The sequence below is a fragment of the Ursus arctos genome, unplaced genomic scaffold (genome assembly GCF_023065955.2).
Source record: "Ursus arctos isolate Adak ecotype North America unplaced genomic scaffold, UrsArc2.0 scaffold_7, whole genome shotgun sequence".
Taxonomy (NCBI): domain Eukaryota; kingdom Metazoa; phylum Chordata; class Mammalia; order Carnivora; family Ursidae; genus Ursus; species Ursus arctos.
In genome coordinates, this window is record NW_026623089.1 from 25,169,091 (window position 1) to 25,189,281 (window position 20,191).

General features: G+C 42.6%; 1 protein-coding gene across 2 annotated transcripts in view; it reads right to left on the reverse strand.

Moving 5' to 3' along the window:
- Window positions 1-19,603, reverse strand: part of CNNM2 (cyclin and CBS domain divalent metal cation transport mediator 2) — a 147,423-nt gene extending 127,820 nt beyond the window's left edge. For both annotated transcript variants that reach the window (XM_026494021.4, XM_026494020.4), the window contains exon 1: window positions 17,655-19,603. In XM_026494021.4, the coding sequence (XP_026349806.1) occupies window positions 17,655-19,275 (1,621 nt within the window). In that variant the 5' untranslated portion in view covers window positions 19,276-19,603. The remainder of the gene's footprint in view (window positions 1-17,654) is intronic.
- Between the last annotated feature and the right edge of the window lie 588 nt (window positions 19,604-20,191).

Consider the following 20,191-nt stretch of genomic DNA (forward strand, 5'->3'; position numbering starts at 1 on the left):
ATACAATGTATCTAATGGAGTCAAGTTCAAAGACAAAACAGAATGGTGGTTGCCAGGGCCAGGGAGGAGGGGGCATGGGGAGTCGTTTAATGGGCACAGAGTTGCAGATGAAAAGAATTCTGGAGACTGGTTCGTACAACAATGTGAATATAATTAACACTACTGAACTGCACACACAAAAAATGGTAAATTTTATGTCCTGTGTACCACAATTTTTAAAAATTCATAACAGTTTAAAAAATTAAATATATTTACACAAGTATCTCCGGGTTTTAAGTTTTGCAGATTAGCTCCCTCTGATTAGTTCCTGCAGGCGGGTTCCTGGAAGTGGAGCCACAGGGGCTACACAAAAGGCAGCAGGTTCTTCAGCACACTGCCCAGTGACTTTCCAGAAGATTCCACCGATTAACACTACCATCGATATTATAGAAGAGAACTTGTCTCACACCACACCCTCAATAACACTCATTTCAATCATTCCACAGTATTTACTGAGCACCTACGTGCCAGGCCCTATGCGGAATATGGCAGGAAACGAGACAGACACAAGTTCCTGCCCTCATGGAGCTTAAGGTCTGTGGGAGAAAAAAAAATTTAATGTAATAGTAAGCAAAAGATCCAGTATAGGGCATTGGAAGAAAAAAGAACAAAGGGAAAGCTGATAAGTATTGCAGGGGACACAGTGAAATTGAAATTTTAGATAGGAAGACCACAGCCAGCCAGCCTCACCAACACGGTGAAATGCGAGTAAAGATCCGAAGGACGGGAGGGAGAGAACCATAAAGCTGTCTGGGAAAGGGCATTCCCGGAAGAGGGAACTGCAGTCACAGAGGCCCTAAAGGCTGGAGCATGCCTGGCGCACCTGCAGCCCTCCAGGAACAGCCAGAAGGCCAGAACGGTTGAAGCAGAGTTGGGGGGAAGCAGGAAGTGCAATGAGAAAGGCCCGCATCTCCCAAGGTCTTGATAATTGTACAATATCATTTTTTCAGTTTTCTTTTATTATGGTAAGAGTGCTTAACATGAGATCTACGCTCTTCAATTTTTAAGTGTATAATGCAGTATCGTGAACTACAGGTACAATGTTATTCAGCAGACATCTAGAACTTACTCATCTTGCTTTGATCATTTTTTTTTTTTAATCCTGGCCATTTGGATAGGTAAAAAGACAATGTACTAGTCAGACTGCTACAACAAAATACCATGGACGGATGGTGTAAAACACAGAGGCTGTGAAGCCCAAGATCAAAGGCTAGCTGATTCAGTGCATGGCCAGAGCTCTCTTCCTGGCTTAAAGATGGATGCTTTCTCACAACGTCCTCAAAAGGCAGAGAGAAGGGGATCTCTCCTCCTCTTCTGATAAACCCCACTGAGCCCGTCACGAGGGCCCCACTAATCACCTCATCTAACCCTAATTATCTCCCAAAGGTCCCATCTCCAAATATCATCACATGGGAGGTCAGGGCTTCAATATATAAATGGGGGGGCAACACACAGTTCAGTCTACAGCAGATAATATCTTATTATTTTAATTTTAGGGCATTTTTGATAAACTGAAAGTTATACTTAAGGAAGATCAACTTGGCAGAGGTATACTTGGTGAAATAGACAAAATAAAGAAAGCCGTCTTGGAAGTTTCACAATAATCAAGATGGAGCGACTGATTTGATTTATTCATTCAAAATGCTTTTACAGAACATCTAAAACATAGCAGGCACTCAACGAGACATAAATAAAAGGGACTAAGGGCAGGAGTAGTAGAAGAAGAAATGGAGAGGAAAAAAGTATAATTTTCAAAATATGTCAATTAAATTTGGTAACAAGATACAGAGGGGTAAAAAGCATAAATATGTATTGCAAGTTACTTGATAGCAGGAAATATATCTAATTCATCTTTGCATCCCACACATTTACTACGACACTTAAAAAATGCTTATGGATTAAAGATGAGTCAAAGAAGGTTTTCTTCTTTTTTTTTTTTTTTAGAGAGGGGAGGGGCAGAGGGAGAGAGAATCTCAAGCAGACCTCCTGCCCCCGCTGAGCAGGGAACCTGACTCGGGGCTCGATCCCATGACCCCAGATCACAACCTGAGCCAAAATCAAGAGTCAGACACTCAACCGACTGAGCCACCCAGGTGTCCCTCAAAGCAAGTTTCCTAAAGATGGAAAAAGACCATGGAAGGCGGAGATAAAGGCAAACTCTGGGAGAATGTTCAATTAGAAATGGAAGGAAGTGATCAGGAAGCCAGAATGAAAAAGGAAGAAGTCTGAGAGAGACAGGAGGAGAACCAAGGCGAGGCTGTATCATGCCACCGGAGCCAAGCTGGAAAGAAGAGGGGTCCTCGCCTTAATGCCAAAAACAGCAAGGGAGACAAGGAAGCTGGGAAGGATGACAACCAAGACACGGATCTGGCAATAAAGGAAGTCACTGCTTGTGACAGTTTGAAGCCAGATTGTAGAGGATTAAAGATGAATCCATCAGGGGCAAGGAAAAGGAAGTAACTACTCTGCCTTAAGAAATCTTGCAGTAAAAGGAGAAAAGAAAAGTAACCAGGTAATGATTTCCTAAGACACAAAACTCTGCCAGAAACACCTGCATTAGGCTCTGAATGTGCGGGGAGGCTAAGCAAGCCTTATGGGAGTATTTACGCACATTCGACCTTGTTGGGAGCCTCAGCCACGTGCGCTGAATGAACACAGGAAGATCCTACCTATACTGCACACACAGAGGCAGCAAATCTTCACATTTGCTACTAATTGCTGGTTTGGTAAGTGGCCTTAAGAGGTCACCAAGAAAGTAATACCCATAGTAATAACTGCCGGTTTGCTGGATTTTAGCTAATGTGAGCTAAACCAGCTTAAGTCAATTAAGGTTCTTTTTTCTGTTTATTTAGTCTCACTGTCAAACTACTGGAGGCTCTCCTCAAACATCCAGAGATGTCTGGCTGTCCATTCATACTTAAGAGGCTAGTGCTTAAATGCTGGCTGGAAGTTCCACGTCAAGCGAAGAGCTTCACTGCAGAGGAACCCTACCAAAACGTTTTATAATTGTAAACACCAAGGAACTGAGTAAATAACAGATTTGTCTAATACCCATGGGACTACTTAAGAGCAATACTGCTTGTAAGTAAAGCAAACATCAATTTCTCTTCCTAAAATGCTTCGTTTTCTTGGGCAGCTGGGTAAAAGGAGTATAAGCAAAATCCATCATCATTATTTTGTGTCTTGTAAAAAACAGACTTCAGGGTCACCTGGGTGGCTCAGTCGGTTGAGTGTCCGACTCTTGATTTCTGTGATTTTGGCTCAGGTCATGATCTCAGGGTCATGGGATCGAGCCCCACATCAGGCTCCCCACTCAGTGGAGGAAGGGGGTCTGCTTGAGATTCTCTTTCCCTCTTCCTCTGCCTCTCTCCCTCATGCACTCACCCTCTCTCTTAAATAAATAAATAAATATTTTAAAAATTAAATTAAATTAAATTAGGGGCTCCTGGGTGGCTTAGTAGGTTAGTATCTGCCTTCAGCTCAGGTTATGATCTTAGGGTCCTGGGATTGAGCCTGGAGTGGGGCTCTTTGCTCAGAGGGGAGTCTGCTTCTCTCTCTCCCTCTGATCCTCCCCTCACTCACACACTCTCTCTCTCTAATAAATAAATAAAATCCTAATTAAATTAAATAATTTTTTTAAAGATTTTATTTATTTATTTAACAGAGACAGCCAGCGAGAGAGGGACCACAAGCAGGGGGAGTGGGAGAGGAAGAAGCAGGCTCCTAGCGGAGGAGCCTGATGTGGGGCTCGATCCCAGAACGCTGGGATCACGCCCTGAGCCGAAGGCAGACGCTTACCGACTGCGCCACCCAGGCGCCCCAAATTAAATAAATATTAAATGTAATAAAAACAGACTTTAGGGGATGCCCGGCTGGCTCAGTTGGAAGAGGATGTGCCTCTTGATCTTGGGGTTGTGAGCTCAAGCCCCATGCTGGGTACAGAGATCACTTAAAAATAAATTCTTCAGGGGCGCCTGGGTGGCTCAGTCTTCAGCGTCTGCCTTCGGCTCAGGGTGTGATCCCGGCGTTCTGGGATCGAGTCCCACATCGGGCTCCTCCGCTGGGAGCCTGCTTCTTCCTCTCCCACTCCCCCTGCTTGTGTTCCCTCTCTCGCTGCCTGTCTCTCTCTGTCAAATAAATAAATAAAATCTTAAAAATAAATAAATAAAATAAATTCTTCAATAAATAAATAAATAAAATAATAATAAAATAAAAACAGACTTTAGGAAAGACACCTAAATGACAGCTAACTTATTCTATAAAGTTCCTGTATACATTCAGAAAAAGAAAGAAAATCACATCTTTTATCTGTCTGGGATAAATGATGTATAATAGGTGTTCAATTTTATAGAAGTATAATCAAAACGAAAACAAAACTAAACAAAACCTTGATCCTCATCAAAGTTAAAATGTCTTTTTATTTTAGCAAAATGTGTAAGACTGGAAACCACTGAGCTTCAAGCATGAGTGCTTCCAAAACATTCTTTTTATTTTTTTGTCTCCTTTTAATGATCATCTCTGAATTCGTGGCGATGATTTCTACAGATAAAAGGATGCATCAGTTTTCAGAATCAATCTCCAAATGAGAAGTGTTTTGAGATTATAGCTTTATGCCCAAAGCACAAATCTAGCTATAACTGAACTACTTCACCAATCTCTGATTTAATAAGGGCAACCAAGTAAGTATCAAACAGCTTCATTCCAGGCAGTCCAGACACAAACCTAAACAAACTATATTTTGTCACCTAATAACATGCTTTGAAAACAAATGTGACACAAAGTTAATTTTACCAAGCTGCTGGCATGCACATGTGCACGAGCATACACACACACACACACACACACACACACACACACATCTTCTGAGCTTTAAAATGCTATTCATCTTTCACCCAAAGGCTAAGGATTCTGATGGGGGATAAATGGCACAAATGACAGCATGATTACATTATGACAAATTTTCCGATGCATGAATTTCACCCAAATATACTGAGTATCACTTAATACCTACATCAGTGGTTCAAGTCACAAAATTTACTTTTAATAACATTTTAACGGATTTTATTTCCCCAAAACATTACAAAATACATGCTTAAAACAAAGGGAAGCAACACAGAAAAATGTTCTTCCTCCCTTAAAATCCACCATCATAGTCATTGTTAGTTAACATTTTGGCAAGTGTTCGTCTAGTCTTTGCAGGTAAATGTATGTATACAGGAACAAGGAAACAAAAAGTTTAAGGAAAGAAAGCCTAAGCATATGGCCCACACATGATGATTATAAAAATATTTTACTGAAATGACTTGCTTCCAGCAGAACCTCACCCCCCCCCCACAACCAATCCTATGCCCCTGGAGTTTAATAACCACTGTTGCAAGAAAAATATCTCTGCTCAGAAATCAACTCGCCGAGACCAAATTATTCCTGCCACACACTGAATCAAGGAGTTCCACCAGTGACTAAAGGAAACAAATGCTGAAGGAGATGAGAGACTGTGCTGTCCTGTTATAGGTGTTTTCAATGTTACCTCTTCAAACCTGCTCAAATATTTCCATCTCTCGCATGATTCTCAGGACTGCCTAAGCCCCAGATGCCATTCTGCAGAGGCTCCCAGTTGAGTCAGCACATTGTTTTTATGATTGCAGATGGGCAAATGGAAAACCTGAGGCTTTGCACACTCCCATAAAGATCAGATGATGCCCTCAGTCTGTCTTTGCTAGCATGGGAGAACAGTCTCCCTCTCAGATTACCAGCCCTTCACTCCACCCCCAGCACCTATTTAAAAAAAAAAAGAAAGAAAGAAAAGAACAGAGAGTTTCATTTTGTTTCTTCTGGTTACCTGGTACCCCAAAACCTCAAGGACGATACTGATGATGGCAGGAGGAAATGCAGAGTGACTACATGCCAGGATTTTCCCTAGTCTCTAAAAATGACCCGAAGGAAACCCTTGGTAAAATGGCCTGGAAAAGAAAGGCACTACAAAGCCCCTTAGATATAAAGCGAACAAAAACAGTCTTTCTGTGCTCATCTCCTAGCCCAAATCCCAAATCTGATACAAAGCCACTCTAAATATTAGAAAGATTAACTTTTAAACTCCCAAGCTCCAGCCAACTGTATTTTTGGTCTCTTTGACACATTTCATGCAGTCCTTTTTTTTTTTTTTTAACCTAAACTGAAATAGAAAATTTACTCTTTCTTATCAAACTTCCCAAAGAATGACGTTGTCAGTAACAATAGAAGGTTCTTCACTGTATACATAGGAAAGTGGCAAGCAAAAATGACTAAATTTTTTTATGGAAAATATAAAATTCACTACAACCAAATGAAACAAACGTCAAATAACCCCAAAACACTCACATGTTTTTTAAAAGCACTTTTATATAATTTTTAAAAGACTTACTTATTTTACGGAGAGAGAGAGAGCATGTGCAGGGAAGAGCGGCAAAGGCAGAGGCAAAAAGAGAATCTTAAGCAGACTCCCCACTGAGCATGGAGCCCAATACAGTGCTCCATCTCAGGACCCTAAAATCATGACCTGAGCTGAAACCAAGAGTCAGATGCTTAACTGACTGAGCCACCCAGGCACCCTACTTTTACATTTTAAGAACAATTTGTTAGCTAATAAATGAGTTCAGCAAAGTTGCAGGACACAAGATCAAAAACGAATTATATATATTAGCAATGAATAATCCTGAAATGAAATAAATAAAACAATTTCATTTATAATAGCATCAAAAAAATTAAATTTATTCCTAAGCGTTTTGTTTAAAAAAAAAGATTGCAAATGCACAAAACATTGCTAAAGGAAATTAAAGAAGACCTAAATAAATGTAAAGACATCCCATATTCATGGATGGAAGATTTAATATTGTTGACATTGCAATACTCCCCAAATTGATCTACAGATTCAATGCAATCTCTATCAATATTCCAACTGCCTTTTTGCAGAAATGCACAAGATCATGAAAAATTCATATGGAAATGTAAGGGATCCTGACAATCAAAAAAACTATTATGGAAAAGAAGAACAAAATTGGAGAACTCATACTCCCCAATTTCTAAACTTACTACAAAGCTGCAAGAACCAGAACAGTGTGTCGCCGGCATAAGGAAGGCATACAGATCAGTGAAACAGAATTTATAGAGTCCAGAAATCAATCTTCACATTTATGATCAATTGACTTGTGACAAGGATGCTAAGACAATTCAATGAAGAAAGAACAGTCTTTTCAAGAAATGCTGGAACTACTTGATATCAATGCACATAAAGAGTAAGTTGGATCCCTACCTCACACCATATTCAAAAATTAACTCAAAATTGGTTAAAAGTCTAGATATAAGAGCTAAAACTATGAAAATCTTAGAAGAAAATAGAGGCATAAATCTTTGCGACCTCGGATTAGGCAATGGTTTCTTAGATATGACAATGAAGACAAAAAAAAAAAAACCAAAAGAAAAAAAAGGGATAAATTGCACTTCATCAAAATTAAAAACTTTTCTGATTTAAAGAAAATGAAAAGACAACTCAGAATGAGAGAAAATATTTGCAAATCATATATCTGATAAGCATATGTGATACAGTATCCAGAATACATAAAGAATTCTTTCAAGTCAAGGGCACCTGGGTGGCTTAGTCGGCTAAGCATCTGACTCTTGATTTCTGCCCAAGTCAAGATCTCAGTGTCCTGAGATCAAGCCCCATGTTGGTCTCCATGCTCAGCAGGGAGTCTGCTTGAAATTCTTTCCCTCTGCCCCTCCCCTGGCTCATGCATGTGCACTCTCTCTCCCGTGCTCTCTCTAAAATAAATAAAATCTTAAAAAAAAAAAAGAATTCTTACAATAATAAAAAGACAAATAATCCAACTTAAAAATGGGCAAAAGGGGGCGCCTGGGTGGTGCAGTCCTTAAGCATCTGCCTTCGGCTCAGGGCGTGATCCCAGTTTTCTGGGATCGAGCCCCACATCAGGCTCCTCCACTAGGAGCCTGCTTCTTCCTCTCCCACTCCCCCTGCTTGTGTTCCCTCTCTCACTGGCTGTCTCTCTCTCTCTGTCAAATAAATAAATAAAATATTTTTAAAAAACAAAAATAAAAAATAAAAATGGGCAAAGGATCTGAAGATATGCAAAGGGCCAATAAGCACATGAAGAGATGCCCAACACCATTAGACATCAGGGCAATATAAATCAAAACCACAATGAGATACCATTTCACACCTACCGGATGACTATAATAATAAAAAATATTTGTTTTAAAGTACAGTAAAAAAAGTTGGCAAAAATATGGAGAAATTGGAACCCTAATACATTGTTGGTAGGAATGTAAAATGGTGCAGAGACTGGAAAACAGTTTGGCAGTTTCTCAAACAGCTGAAAATTGAGTTAGCATATGACCCAGCAATCTTACTCCTATGTATATACACAAAAGAATTGAAAATATATGTCTATAAAAACACGTATACCAATATTCATAGCAACATTAATTGTAATTGCCAAAAAGTAGGAGTAGCCTAAATGTTCAACAACTGATAAATGGATAAACAAAATGTGGTATACATATATAGATCCATAAAATGGAATATTATTTGACTATAAAAAGGAATTAAATACTGATACACTCTACAACATGGATGAACCTTGAAAACATTATGCTAAGTGAAAGAAGCCAGACACAAAGGGCCACATTAATGGTTTCCAGGGACTGTGGGGAGTGGGGAATGAAGAGTAGCTGCCAATAGGTACAGGATTTCTTTCTGAAGTAATGAAAATGTTCTGGAAGTAGACAGTAGTAATGGTTGCACAACCTTATGAATACACTGAAAACCACCAAGTTGTATGATATGTGAATTATTATTTCAACTTTAAAATTTTTTAAAGGAACCATTTGTTTCAGCGGTAAAATGTCCCTACGGAGAAATGGAATAATACGATCTCCCTAATACGAGCAAAGGTTAGTTTCCCTAGGATAAGGATTCATAATGTTCTCAGCAGACCTAAATTTTTCCTTAGTATGTTATTGTACAAAGTTAACAAAAAGATTTTTTGCAAAGACTGGCTATGATCACCCTATCCTAACACATCAACTACTTTCCTCATTTCCATGTTCCCCTTCAGTCCATGCACTGAATATTTTTGCATGCCTATAATCCATGCAAAATAATCAGTCTAAATTTTCCCATACTGCCTTATTGCCTTCAACATTATCATTAAATGGTTATAATTAGCGGACGTGTATATTTTTCTTAACTCCCTCCCTTCCATGCCCTGCCTTGAAGTGTTATTTATTTCTGAATTTTCACTATTTATAGATAATGTTGCAATATATATGCAATATGAAAAGCCAATGTAGCTTTTTTCTTCTCTTGAATTATACCACTGAATTAAGATTTCCGGGGTGGGGGGGAGATTATTAACCCAAAGGGTAGGACATTTTAATGACTCCTGGTTGCCTTCCAAAAGTATTACAAATTTACATTGCTATAAGCAACAAAAATTTGCTATATTAGATATTACCATTTTTTATGCTTTTGATACAATCAATGTTAAAAGATATTTTCAAAGCAATGTGAGATCTTCCTTTTAGACTTCCAAAATCCATGAGCACTTACTCTATTTCTCTTAAACTTTGTAGTCTTTTTTAGTCCCTTAGTCAAAGAGATTGAAGATTTTTATTATTATTATTATTATTATTATTATTATTATTACTAAAGTATAGTTGACACACATTACATTCGTTTCAGGTGTACACCATAGTGATTTCACAACTCTATACATTATGCTGTGCTCACCACAGTGTAGCTACCACCTGTCACCATACCACATTACAGTACCATTGACTCTATTCCCTAGGTGGTACCAATCATCCCTGTGACTTATTCATCCCATAACTGGAAGCCTGTACCTCCCACTCCCCTTCACCCATTTTGCTCACCCTCCCAGCCCCTCCCCTCTGGCAACCACCAGTTTGTGCTCTGTATTTATGGGTCTATTCCTGCTTTTTTGTTTTGTTCATTTGCTTTGTTTTTTAGAATCCACATATAAGCGAAATCATATGGCATTTTTCTTTCTCTGACTTATTTCACTCAGCATTATACCCTCTAAATCCACCCATGCTGCTGCAAATGGCAAGATTTCATCCTTTTTTATGGCTGAGTAATATTCCATTGCATATATTTTATATATATATATACACATTAAACACACACACACACACACACACACGCGCGCGCGCGCACACACACCAGATCTTCTTTACCCACTGACCTATCAATCGCCACTTCGGCTGCTTCCATAATCTGCCATTGTAAATAATGCTACAATAAACACAGGGTGCTTATATCTTTTCAAATTTGTGTTTTCATTTTCTTTGGGTAAATACCCACTAGTGGAATTAGTGGATCATATGGCATTTCTATTTTAAATTTTTTGAAGAAGCTTCATACTCCTTTCCACAGTGGCCACCCAATTTACCATCCCACCAACAGTGCACATGGGTTCACTTCTCTGCACATCCTCACCAACTTTTGTTATTTCTTGTCTTTTTGATACCAGCCAGAATGATTTTCTAATTCAGTGTTCTTACTCTAAGAAGGGTAGAACGTGTAATTCTGTTTTCCTTCAAAGTATGTATACATGTGGCTATCTTGTCAAGTTAACAGCAACTGTGAGAAAAGTAACAGAGGCTGGAATTCAATCACCATAAAAGAAAAAACATCCACTTTCAAGCTTCTGCCATCCGTAAACTATGAGCTGACACGGCTCAAGGTGTCTCTTGACTAGCAACACCTAGTCCAGAGAAAGACCAAGAAGATGAGGAGCCTACAGCATAATCATGACGAAAATAATGGTTCACTGAGCACTAAATGCCAGGTACTATTAGAAGCATTTTTACATTCATTACCACGTTAATTCTTACTAAGTACCCTAGGAGTCAGAAAACATCCCATTTTACCATGGAAAAAAACAGACTTAATGAGAGTAAGTTACTTGTCCAAAGTAGATCTAGGAAGGGGACACTGTTCTTAACCTTTGCATTAGCAAGTGGTATCCTCTCCACAGGATGTAAATTCAAATAAATATTCCCGCCTCGGTCTGACAGCAAGGGGGTGGTGAAGTCTGAAGAAATAAGCACTCCCAATCATTACAGCAGTACTTACAGTCAGCGGCAGCACTAAGGTAAAATGAGGGGGAGTAGTCGGCACCCCCATCATCTCCATCAGCCACTAAGCCGACCTCATGCAGATCACGTACCGCGGGTGATTGTTACAGGTTCCCTAGCAACCCCGGCCAGGGTGCTACCCCTACATTCCCCGTGTAAACATTCCGGAGTGGCCAGTGTCTGTGATGTTGAAAGAAAGAATGCTTCTTAGTGTCTCTTTTTCTTTTTTTAAGATTTTATTTTTTGGGGGGTGGAGGGGTGGGGCACCTGGGTAAGTACAGTAGGTTGAGCCTCTGACTTTTGGTTTCAGCTCAGGTCGTGGTCTTGGGGGTGGTGGGATCCAGCCCCGAGTCGGGCTCTGCACTCAGCGTGGAGTCTACTTGGGATTCTCTCTCCCTTGCCTTCTGCCCCTCCCCCTCGCTCTCTTTCTCTCTCTAAAAATAAATAAATCTCAAAAAAAAAAAAAAAAAAGATTAGATAGCCCTTTCTTCCCCCCACAGGTCCTGTCCCCGTGATTTAATAAAACCACCTAAACAACAACAACAACAAAATTTTTTTTTAAAGTAATCTCTACACCTGAGGTGGGCTAGAACTCACAACCCCAAGATCAACAGCCACACACTCTAGCCACACACTGAGCCAGCCAGGCGCACTTAGTGTGTCTCTCTTTTTCAACGTTGGTAGGATTGGGGCTTTCTGATTTGTGTCCTGAGAAAAAGCAGGTGAAAAGAGAATACTAAAAGAAGCTGTATGCAACCCCAGTCGTCCATTTCCATGTATTTAGTTTAATAAACGTTCTTTATATTCCCAGCAAAGCTTACTGGAATTGAAGTTTACTACCAGTTAAATATATGTGTTTAGAAGATAGGGCCCCTTAGAAAGAAATATACTGTTTTATACAGAACCAAAGTTAATATCTAATTGGAGTCCAGAGATTTGTTTTTTAAAGCCTTAGTATTTCAAGAACAAATAAAACTATAAATATTATGTTGGCTCAGTCTATTTTGTGGGTTTTCCTGGTCAATGATATTTTAAATTGTGTTTAGATTTGCTAGTAATTAAAATTAACTGGTCCCTCCCAGAGTTTGGAATGTTTCAAAATTTAAATAATTCTGGGCCCTTTGTGGGGAGAGGCTGGTAGTGTGTAATCCCCACAAAAACCAAGAGAAAAGCAGAACAAGGTCCTTCCCTGTTTCATCCAAACCATACCAAGTCAGAGCCAGTATTCAACTATGGTGTCTCCTGACCTAAAAAGCTATGCTCAAGCTTCCATGGTCCTATTATCACAAACAACCTCCCAAATCAGGCATGATTCTCGGTAAGAATTTAACTTATATTATTTTTTTAAAAAGGGGGGGAACACATAGGACAGACAGATGCATGAATGGGGCACATACTTCAAATGCTTTGATGAATATTTCAATGGAAAATTTACCGACCTGTACTGTGAACAAAAATTTAAAAAGCCAAAGAAGTTTCACCCTAAGTCTCAAATCCAATGTTCATTACTCTCATAGAAGACACAATCAAAGGGAAAACACATCATTCATGGATATCCAAAACAAGTTAACTCAAAAGACACATACTTAACTACTAAGACTTCAGGCAATCTCAGGACCCGTTTCCTAAAAATACCCTCGTAGTCTGACCTCAGTGGAGTAAAAAACTCAATCAAAGCAATAAGCCAAAATAAAATGAGCTCCCATGTTCAGACTTATTTTCTGTGTAACAAAGTGCCCGTCAACAACGGCTTGACTCTGGGATGTCAAAAATACCGACATGAAAATCACAGGGCCAAAACCAATGGCAAACCTGAATATTTGCTTTTCCAATGACAAAGATACCTTTAACTCTGACCAGAATTACCTCCAATTTGGGACCAGGAGGCCTGCTTGATGGAGTGGAAAGAACTCCAGTCTGGAAAAAGGGACTCGGATGTTACTGACTAGGTGGGTTAGTCACTTAACTTTCTCTCCTTCTCAGGGTTTACTTTCCTTATTGACCAACGTTTTCTAAACTCACCTAACTGTAGAGTAACTGTTAACAATATGTGTCCCAAGGCTCCTTCCCTAGATTCTGCTTCAGGACACCTCTGCGTGAAGCCTAGGACCTTATTCTTCGTAAGTGACCCAAGTAGTTCTTATCATCTGGTAAGTTCTGCAAACACTGGAGATGATCCTCAAGCTGCCTGCCTTCCACCCCTGATTCTACACCAGGTGGGTATTTCATAGCGATGATCTAAAAACATACAAAATTACACCAGTGTAACACTGTTACTGTACAAAGTTACTAAACATACTGATCACAGAAGCAAATATATCCACCCATCCATCCCCACCATCATCCATGCCTTTAAACACCAAAAAAAACATCCTTCTAGATTCTAGGCAAGTGGAACACTTTATTTGGTGAGGAAAGAAGTTTTCGACATTAAACTCACAGCACATGGATATGGAAAGACTTGTGTTATAGGAAGAGAGAATTGTACGCCTAATGTTTTAAGTGAAAACTACACGTTGCTCTCTTCCCTCAAGGAACATGATCTGGTGATCCTACCTGTTCCTAGTTAAGGAAAAGCTAGAAAAGAGCCTGGCTAAGTCCCTAGCCACTACAGAACTGCACACGCTGCAAGCTGGAATGCCATTGTTACAAAGCGAAAAGAAAAAAACAAAACAGAACAACGATAACTGGTTACTAATTCTTCAAATTCAACCCCAGTAGAGTCAACTGGGTGGCCAAGAGTCCACGATGTTTTATAACGAAGGTTTTGTCAGGTCCAAGGAGAACCTCTGGTGTCCTTTCTGCATACAAACGTAGCAACCTTCAATTTGGCTTTCCTACCTCTCCACAATTTTGCTTCAAGACAGTTCTTCTAGAAGCCTCAGAGTCTCCTACTGGGGTTTACTTTTATTCTCTTATTTAGATTTGTAAGTAACTACAAAAGTAACAAAAGAAAAAGAGAACGATTGCATGGAGCACAGAGGGGCAGAGCTGTAAAGGGCGTTCATTAGCAATCACTATACAGGGGGCAACAAAAATGCAAATAAAATCGAGATTAAAACACAAAACTGAATTTGAGTCATCCTTGCAACAGGACAGATAAAAAACAAGAGTGAACCATTACCCCGTGTTTTAGCTATTAGAAAACCAGCTGTAAAGTATTTCATTAAATCAGCACACTAGTACATTATAATGTTAGTATAAAACATTTTCAAAATGAAACTTGATGCGTGGCATGGAAATAGAATTCTTTAGATTTAGGATCACCCAGGCCCAAAAACTGATTTGTTCTCATGGCAAAAGTGGGGAAACCAACTGTTAGGTACAACATCACAGAAGCACTGGGTGTAAAGCCATCTATATGTTTAAAGACATTTCTGTGACTGCTGCCCAACAAGCTCTGAAGCAACGTCTTGACAAAAGACCAGACTTCACACTCACTCAAACCAGAAGGGTACGATCAGAATCAAGGGGACCAGCGCCATGGTTAAGCCCAGAGCAGTTAAGAGCCCCGTTTGGCTGTCACGTGGACCGGAGTTAAAACCCCAAATCAACAAATTACTGTATGACCTTGAACAGATCATGTAACCTGAGCCTCAATTCCCTCAGTTGAAAGTGCAGAAAATGCTTTGCTTGGCCATGATGAGATGTAAACAAGGTGATTCGTGCACAGCATTCAGCCCCATGCCTGGCACAATCGGTAATAAGCTAACTGTAAAATGAGTACAGTGACTGTCTTCTAACCTCAAGGAAAGCTGAGTTTCCAAGTAGCCAGGCAAAAAGTTCTAATCCGTGGGAAAAAGACATTCACATATACTTATATAAAGGTAGCTTTTCATTTCTTTTCCCATTGCGAACCTTTCCCCTCGGTAGGAAAGCGTGACTCACGCTGATGATGTTCAGCTCTGTACAGAAAAGACTTCAAGGCAGACACTCTTAGTTGGGAAGGGCGATCTTCAATGAGATCTGGATTAATGATCTAACAAAGGGAGTTATGATTAGGAGAAGGAAGGAAAGAGAGGAAGAAAAAGTCTTCGTACCATCCCACACACCATTCTTCAATAGAGAAAAAACAATAAAGGTTGACTGTTCACAGTACTTCAAATTGAATTAGAAAATAAAGAAAACAATATCTGGTGAAATAGTTTAACTCACAGGGAAGAAAGAACTAACACAGCTGTTAGTAAGGTTAAAGTGGCCAAACTCATCAAAAACAAGATCAAGAAAGGGAAGGTGAAAAATCAATGGTTCTTACAGTTTAAGTAACAAACACCCACTCTATCCTTTTAAGATGATGGCTGAAACTTCCCATTTGCAACCATTTTTGCCTGCTCTTCCATCCATGCCACTAACTTGAGTGTACCTTTAACTTGCACTATCTCCAAAAATAAAGTCCTGTGCATTATTATTTTTCAAAAATTCATGGGAAAATATTAGGGACTCAGTTATCTAAAGGTAATGTGAGAGGTAACGCTGGGGAGAAAAAGTTCCTCCCGAAAATAAACCACAGAAAATACATAGGAACATTGTTCAAGGACAACCAAAGACAAGTTTCAAAATGATGCCAATTTTGAAATTTTGAGGTAGGGGCAAGATTGATGAGCTGTAAGGTGAAGAGCTAAAGTCTCCAAGAAAAAAAGATACGGAAGTGAAGAAAAGGCTTCATTCAGCAGGGAGGACGCACTAGTGTTTCAATCCATCAGGAGATAGGCGAAAATTCTGAATAAAAAAATCATGGATTAAATTATCTGTCTCAATGTTGCAAAACCTAGCAACAGAAAGAAAATATTTCAGAGGCATTTTCAAGCACTGCGAGGTATCTTTCTGTACTAGAGATATTACTGCAAAATGAAAGAAGAGATTGGTCAGATGCTCTAATTAACAGCTTAGCAGTGCAAGGATAATGACACCCCCAAACGAAGCTCCGTCACCCAGAGATAATGGACATTTTCTTTTTACTGTTTAAGAATCCAGAAGAATCTCCTTCCGCTTTTAAATGCAAATTACCAATCTCTGAAGCACATTCTGCTCTATTCCTTTATCTGAAAATTACTGCAATGTGATCCTGTTCCAGAGAGGACACCATTCAGCCAGGAGAATGGAATTAGGGCAACCACACGCTCTATGGGGATGTTCCGATCACCACGTCCGGGGAGCTGTCACCACTTACACACAGCCTTTTTCAGTGGAGACACCACTCTTGAGTGCTCAAAATTCTATTTGACGAAGGAAAACTTAGTTTTGAGAACTACCAAGTCATTAAAGGTTACATACACATACCTGCGCTAGCACCATAGCAATGAAACAGCTCAGCGGCCCCTGGCTTTCAAATGGCAACACTATTAACTGGCAACTTTTTTAAAGACAGAATTCCAGTAATAATAGCATGAGTAGCTATTTGCCTGTTTGTTACATGGTAAAACAAACAAAAAATACCACCATGCAAGAAAGGTGAGCACATCAGACTCTGCCCGTCTCTTCCCTGTTCAAACTCCCCAGAACAGTGAGCTCTGACTTGAAGACACACTTCAACTTAATATACCACGTGATCAAGGTCAAAAAGAACACTTATAAACCAGAAAAACTCAAGAAATAAATAAACCACAATAGAGGGCGTCATCCCATTGTTAAACATCTAAGATTTCTGCCAAAACCACACTTGGTTTGGGAAATTTTATTTGTCAAGTAAATAAAAACAAATAGTGAAGAAAGCTAGACAAGATAGCCTCATAAAAGGTGAACTCACCTCTAGTCTTTCCAAGTCATACATTAATAACTAACTTTGCTTTAAAAAAAAAAAACAACAACAACAACAGTAAACCCTTTTCTAGCTTAGGCAAGTCACATCCGAATGAGTGAATCCTTTTGGTGATATTTGGCTTAACCCATCCCCTGTCCTCAAAGGCAGACCTCAATCTGCCCCACAGGTGGCCTGACAACCAGGAACAGAGCTACTGAAAATGCACTTCCAATCTCTGAAATGTCAGTGAATGTTTAAGGAGGAAAAGGATTGTACTGGGTTTAGAAAAACTATTTAAATGTTTTCCAAACGCCGGAGATGAGTACATCTCAGTCAGATGTCACAGCATGGCACTAGCTGGCCCCTATTTGCACCCACCCACTCAGAACTGGGACAGTGAATGCAGCAGACCCCTCACGACCAGGGGGCTGGCAGTATCACGCACGGAAAATAGAACGCCTGCTTTTTGAAATGCGAAAAAGCCAGTGACGTTAGCCTTGTGTTTAAAAAAAAAAAAAAAAAAAAAAAAAAAAAAACCTAGAAGCGCTTACTAGTTCAATCCATCCCCAAATCCACGCCACCCTTTCAACTTTGCAATTAAGAGAGAGGAGAAATTCCGGTCAACTCGCCTTGGGGGGTTGGTCTGAGGGTAGAGGGCTCAAGTAGGGAGGAGGATGGAGAGAGAAAGAGCAAGCCAATGAAAGATACCAAAATTTCCCACCTTTCTTAAATTCTTCCAGCATAGCGTCCAACTTGGTGTCATTGAAAACAAAGTGCAAGGGGTGGTTATAAAATTTAGTGATCGTTTTCAGGGGAGTACAGTCATCTGGATCCACGAAGGCCAAGTCTTTGACAAAGAGGAGGTCCACGATGTTGGAGCGCTCCCCCTCAAATACTGGAATACGGGTGTAGCCGCTCTCCATGATCTCCGACATGGTGTTGAAGTCCAGAATGGCTTCGCCGGTGATCATGAAGCAGTCCCGGAGCGGAGTCATCACGTCCTCCACTGTCTTGGTGCGGAGCTCCAGCGCCCCTTGGATGATGTTCAGCTCCTCCTTAACGAGGTCGTTGTAAGGGTCGGTGACCCGGAGCATCTCCAGCAGTTTTTCCCGGTTATAGACAGTGCCTATCTCCTGGCCCAGGACGCAGTCCAGCAGCTTGCTAACCGGGTAAGAAGCGGGGAAGGTCATCATCATGAAAAACTTGGTGAGGAAGATGGTGTTGGCCCCTACAGCCAGGCCGTGCCGGGAGCAGATGGCCTGGGGCACGATTTCCCCAAAGATGACGATGCCGATGGTGGAGACCACCACCGCCACGAGGCCTGAGCCGGCGATGTCGTCGAGCAGGATGGTGAGCGTGGTGTTGACCAGCACGTTGCCCAGCAGCAGCGAGCACAGCAGGTAGTTGCCCTGCCTGCGCACGGGCTCGATGCGCTTGGCATAATTCTTCTCCTTCTCCGTGCCGCAGTTCTGCACGATGCGCAGCTCCATCGGGTCCAGGGCCATCAGCCCCAGGTTGAGGCCGCTGAACATGCCCGACAGGCACAGGAGCAGAGAAATGAAGATCACCTGCAGCCAGAAGGGCAGCAGGAACTTCTTCTCCTCGCCCACAATCATCTTGGTGTCCTCGCCGTCGTGATAAATCCAGGTGGTCTCGGCCCACGGGGGCGGAGGGAGCCCGGCCACCCCGGAGCCGCCCTTGCCCCCGACGGCGCCACCCGCGGACCCCGGGCCGCCGGCACCCAGGGCTGGCGTGGAGAGCGATGTGCACAGGTAATAGGACTTGCTCTTCTCCATCTTGCGCAGCGGTTTGATCTCGATCTCAATGATGCCCGATGTACGGCGGTTGAGAATGATGTGGGGCAAGATGATGATATCTGAGGTGCGGATGCCGCAGCGCTGGGGGCCGCTGTCCGGCTCTGGCGGCGCGGGGCCCCCCAGCCCGCGCTCTCCCGGGCTGTGGCGCCGCCGCTCATGCTCCGTGAAGGCGATGCGGGACCACGTCTCGTTGTTGATGTTCTGCCCATACACCCGCAGCTTGACCCGGGTCCGCTCGCTCACCCGCAGCGCCCCCCCTTCCATGAACGACACGTCGTTCGTGTCCTCCAGCCGCAACCCGATGATCACCGTCTCCTCGTTCTCGCCCGCTGCTGCGCAGCCGCCCGCGCCGCAGCAGCAGCTCAGCAGTAGCAGCGGCAGCAGCCGCCCCGCCGCTGCCTGCAGGACCCCCCGGCCGCGGGCGCTGAGGCTGCGGCGCGCCGCCATCTTCCAAGTGGGCAGTGCGGCGGCTGCCTGCCCGCCCGCCATCTTTACTTCGGGTTCACAAGCGCCACAGCCAATCATAGGGTGGCTGCTCCAGCTGCGGCTTCATCCTTCCCACCCGGCGGCGCGAGCGCAGGCACGGGCCCCTGGGCAAGACTGCAGCGGAGCGTCCGCACACACTGTTCGGCAGTCCGGCTCCCTGACTGACACTGACTCGGCCTCGGCTAGCTGAGGAACCTGGAGATTCGCGGGAGGGTTTAGAGGGAGGGAGAAGCGCCAGCCGCTCCTGCGAGAGGCAGGCGGACCAGCCAATCACGCGCGGGTGCCCGCCCTCCCAGCCAGGGGGCTGGAATGGGGGCGTGGTCATGAGCGGAGCGGCTGACCAATAGAAAAGTAGGTGGGTGGGGCGATGAAGGCCACCGTCCCCCTCAGCACGCCAAGTTTCCAACTGAAAGGCGCGTGACTCTTGTGTATGTGCGAGGGGAGGAGGTGTGGCTAGCTGGGGCCCGAGAGCCAGTCACAGATGAGAGCTGTACGAAAGGGGGCGGGGCCTCCAGTCCAGTTACCAATGAAAAGGGGCCGTCTGTGGGTCTGGCGCTCCTGAGGGGCCTCGGTAGTAGATTCCCGCACCTGGGTAGGCAGTGTTGGACTAATGTCCTGGGGCGCTAGGCGGTCCGTTTTCGCTGCACCGCATTGCCAGCTCCCGCGGTGCTCAGTGTTCGTACGGAGAGGGCTGACCCAGGAGTCCAAAAAGCCGACTAGGGAGGTCTTAAGATGCACATTTGCCTGAAAAGCCGGGATACCGGCTGCGCCATCCACCTCTACTTGTCCCCGCCGCTCTACCGGGGATAAGCGGCGGCTCGGTGGCCTCTGCACCTAGCGACCGGCTGCTTCTGGAGCCTCACTTCTCCCTATGGGAGGCGCTCACTCCGCAGCTTGTGGTCACGTGGCGCCACCTGCTGGCTACGTGGGCACCCTGCAATGCTTTTCAGGTCTG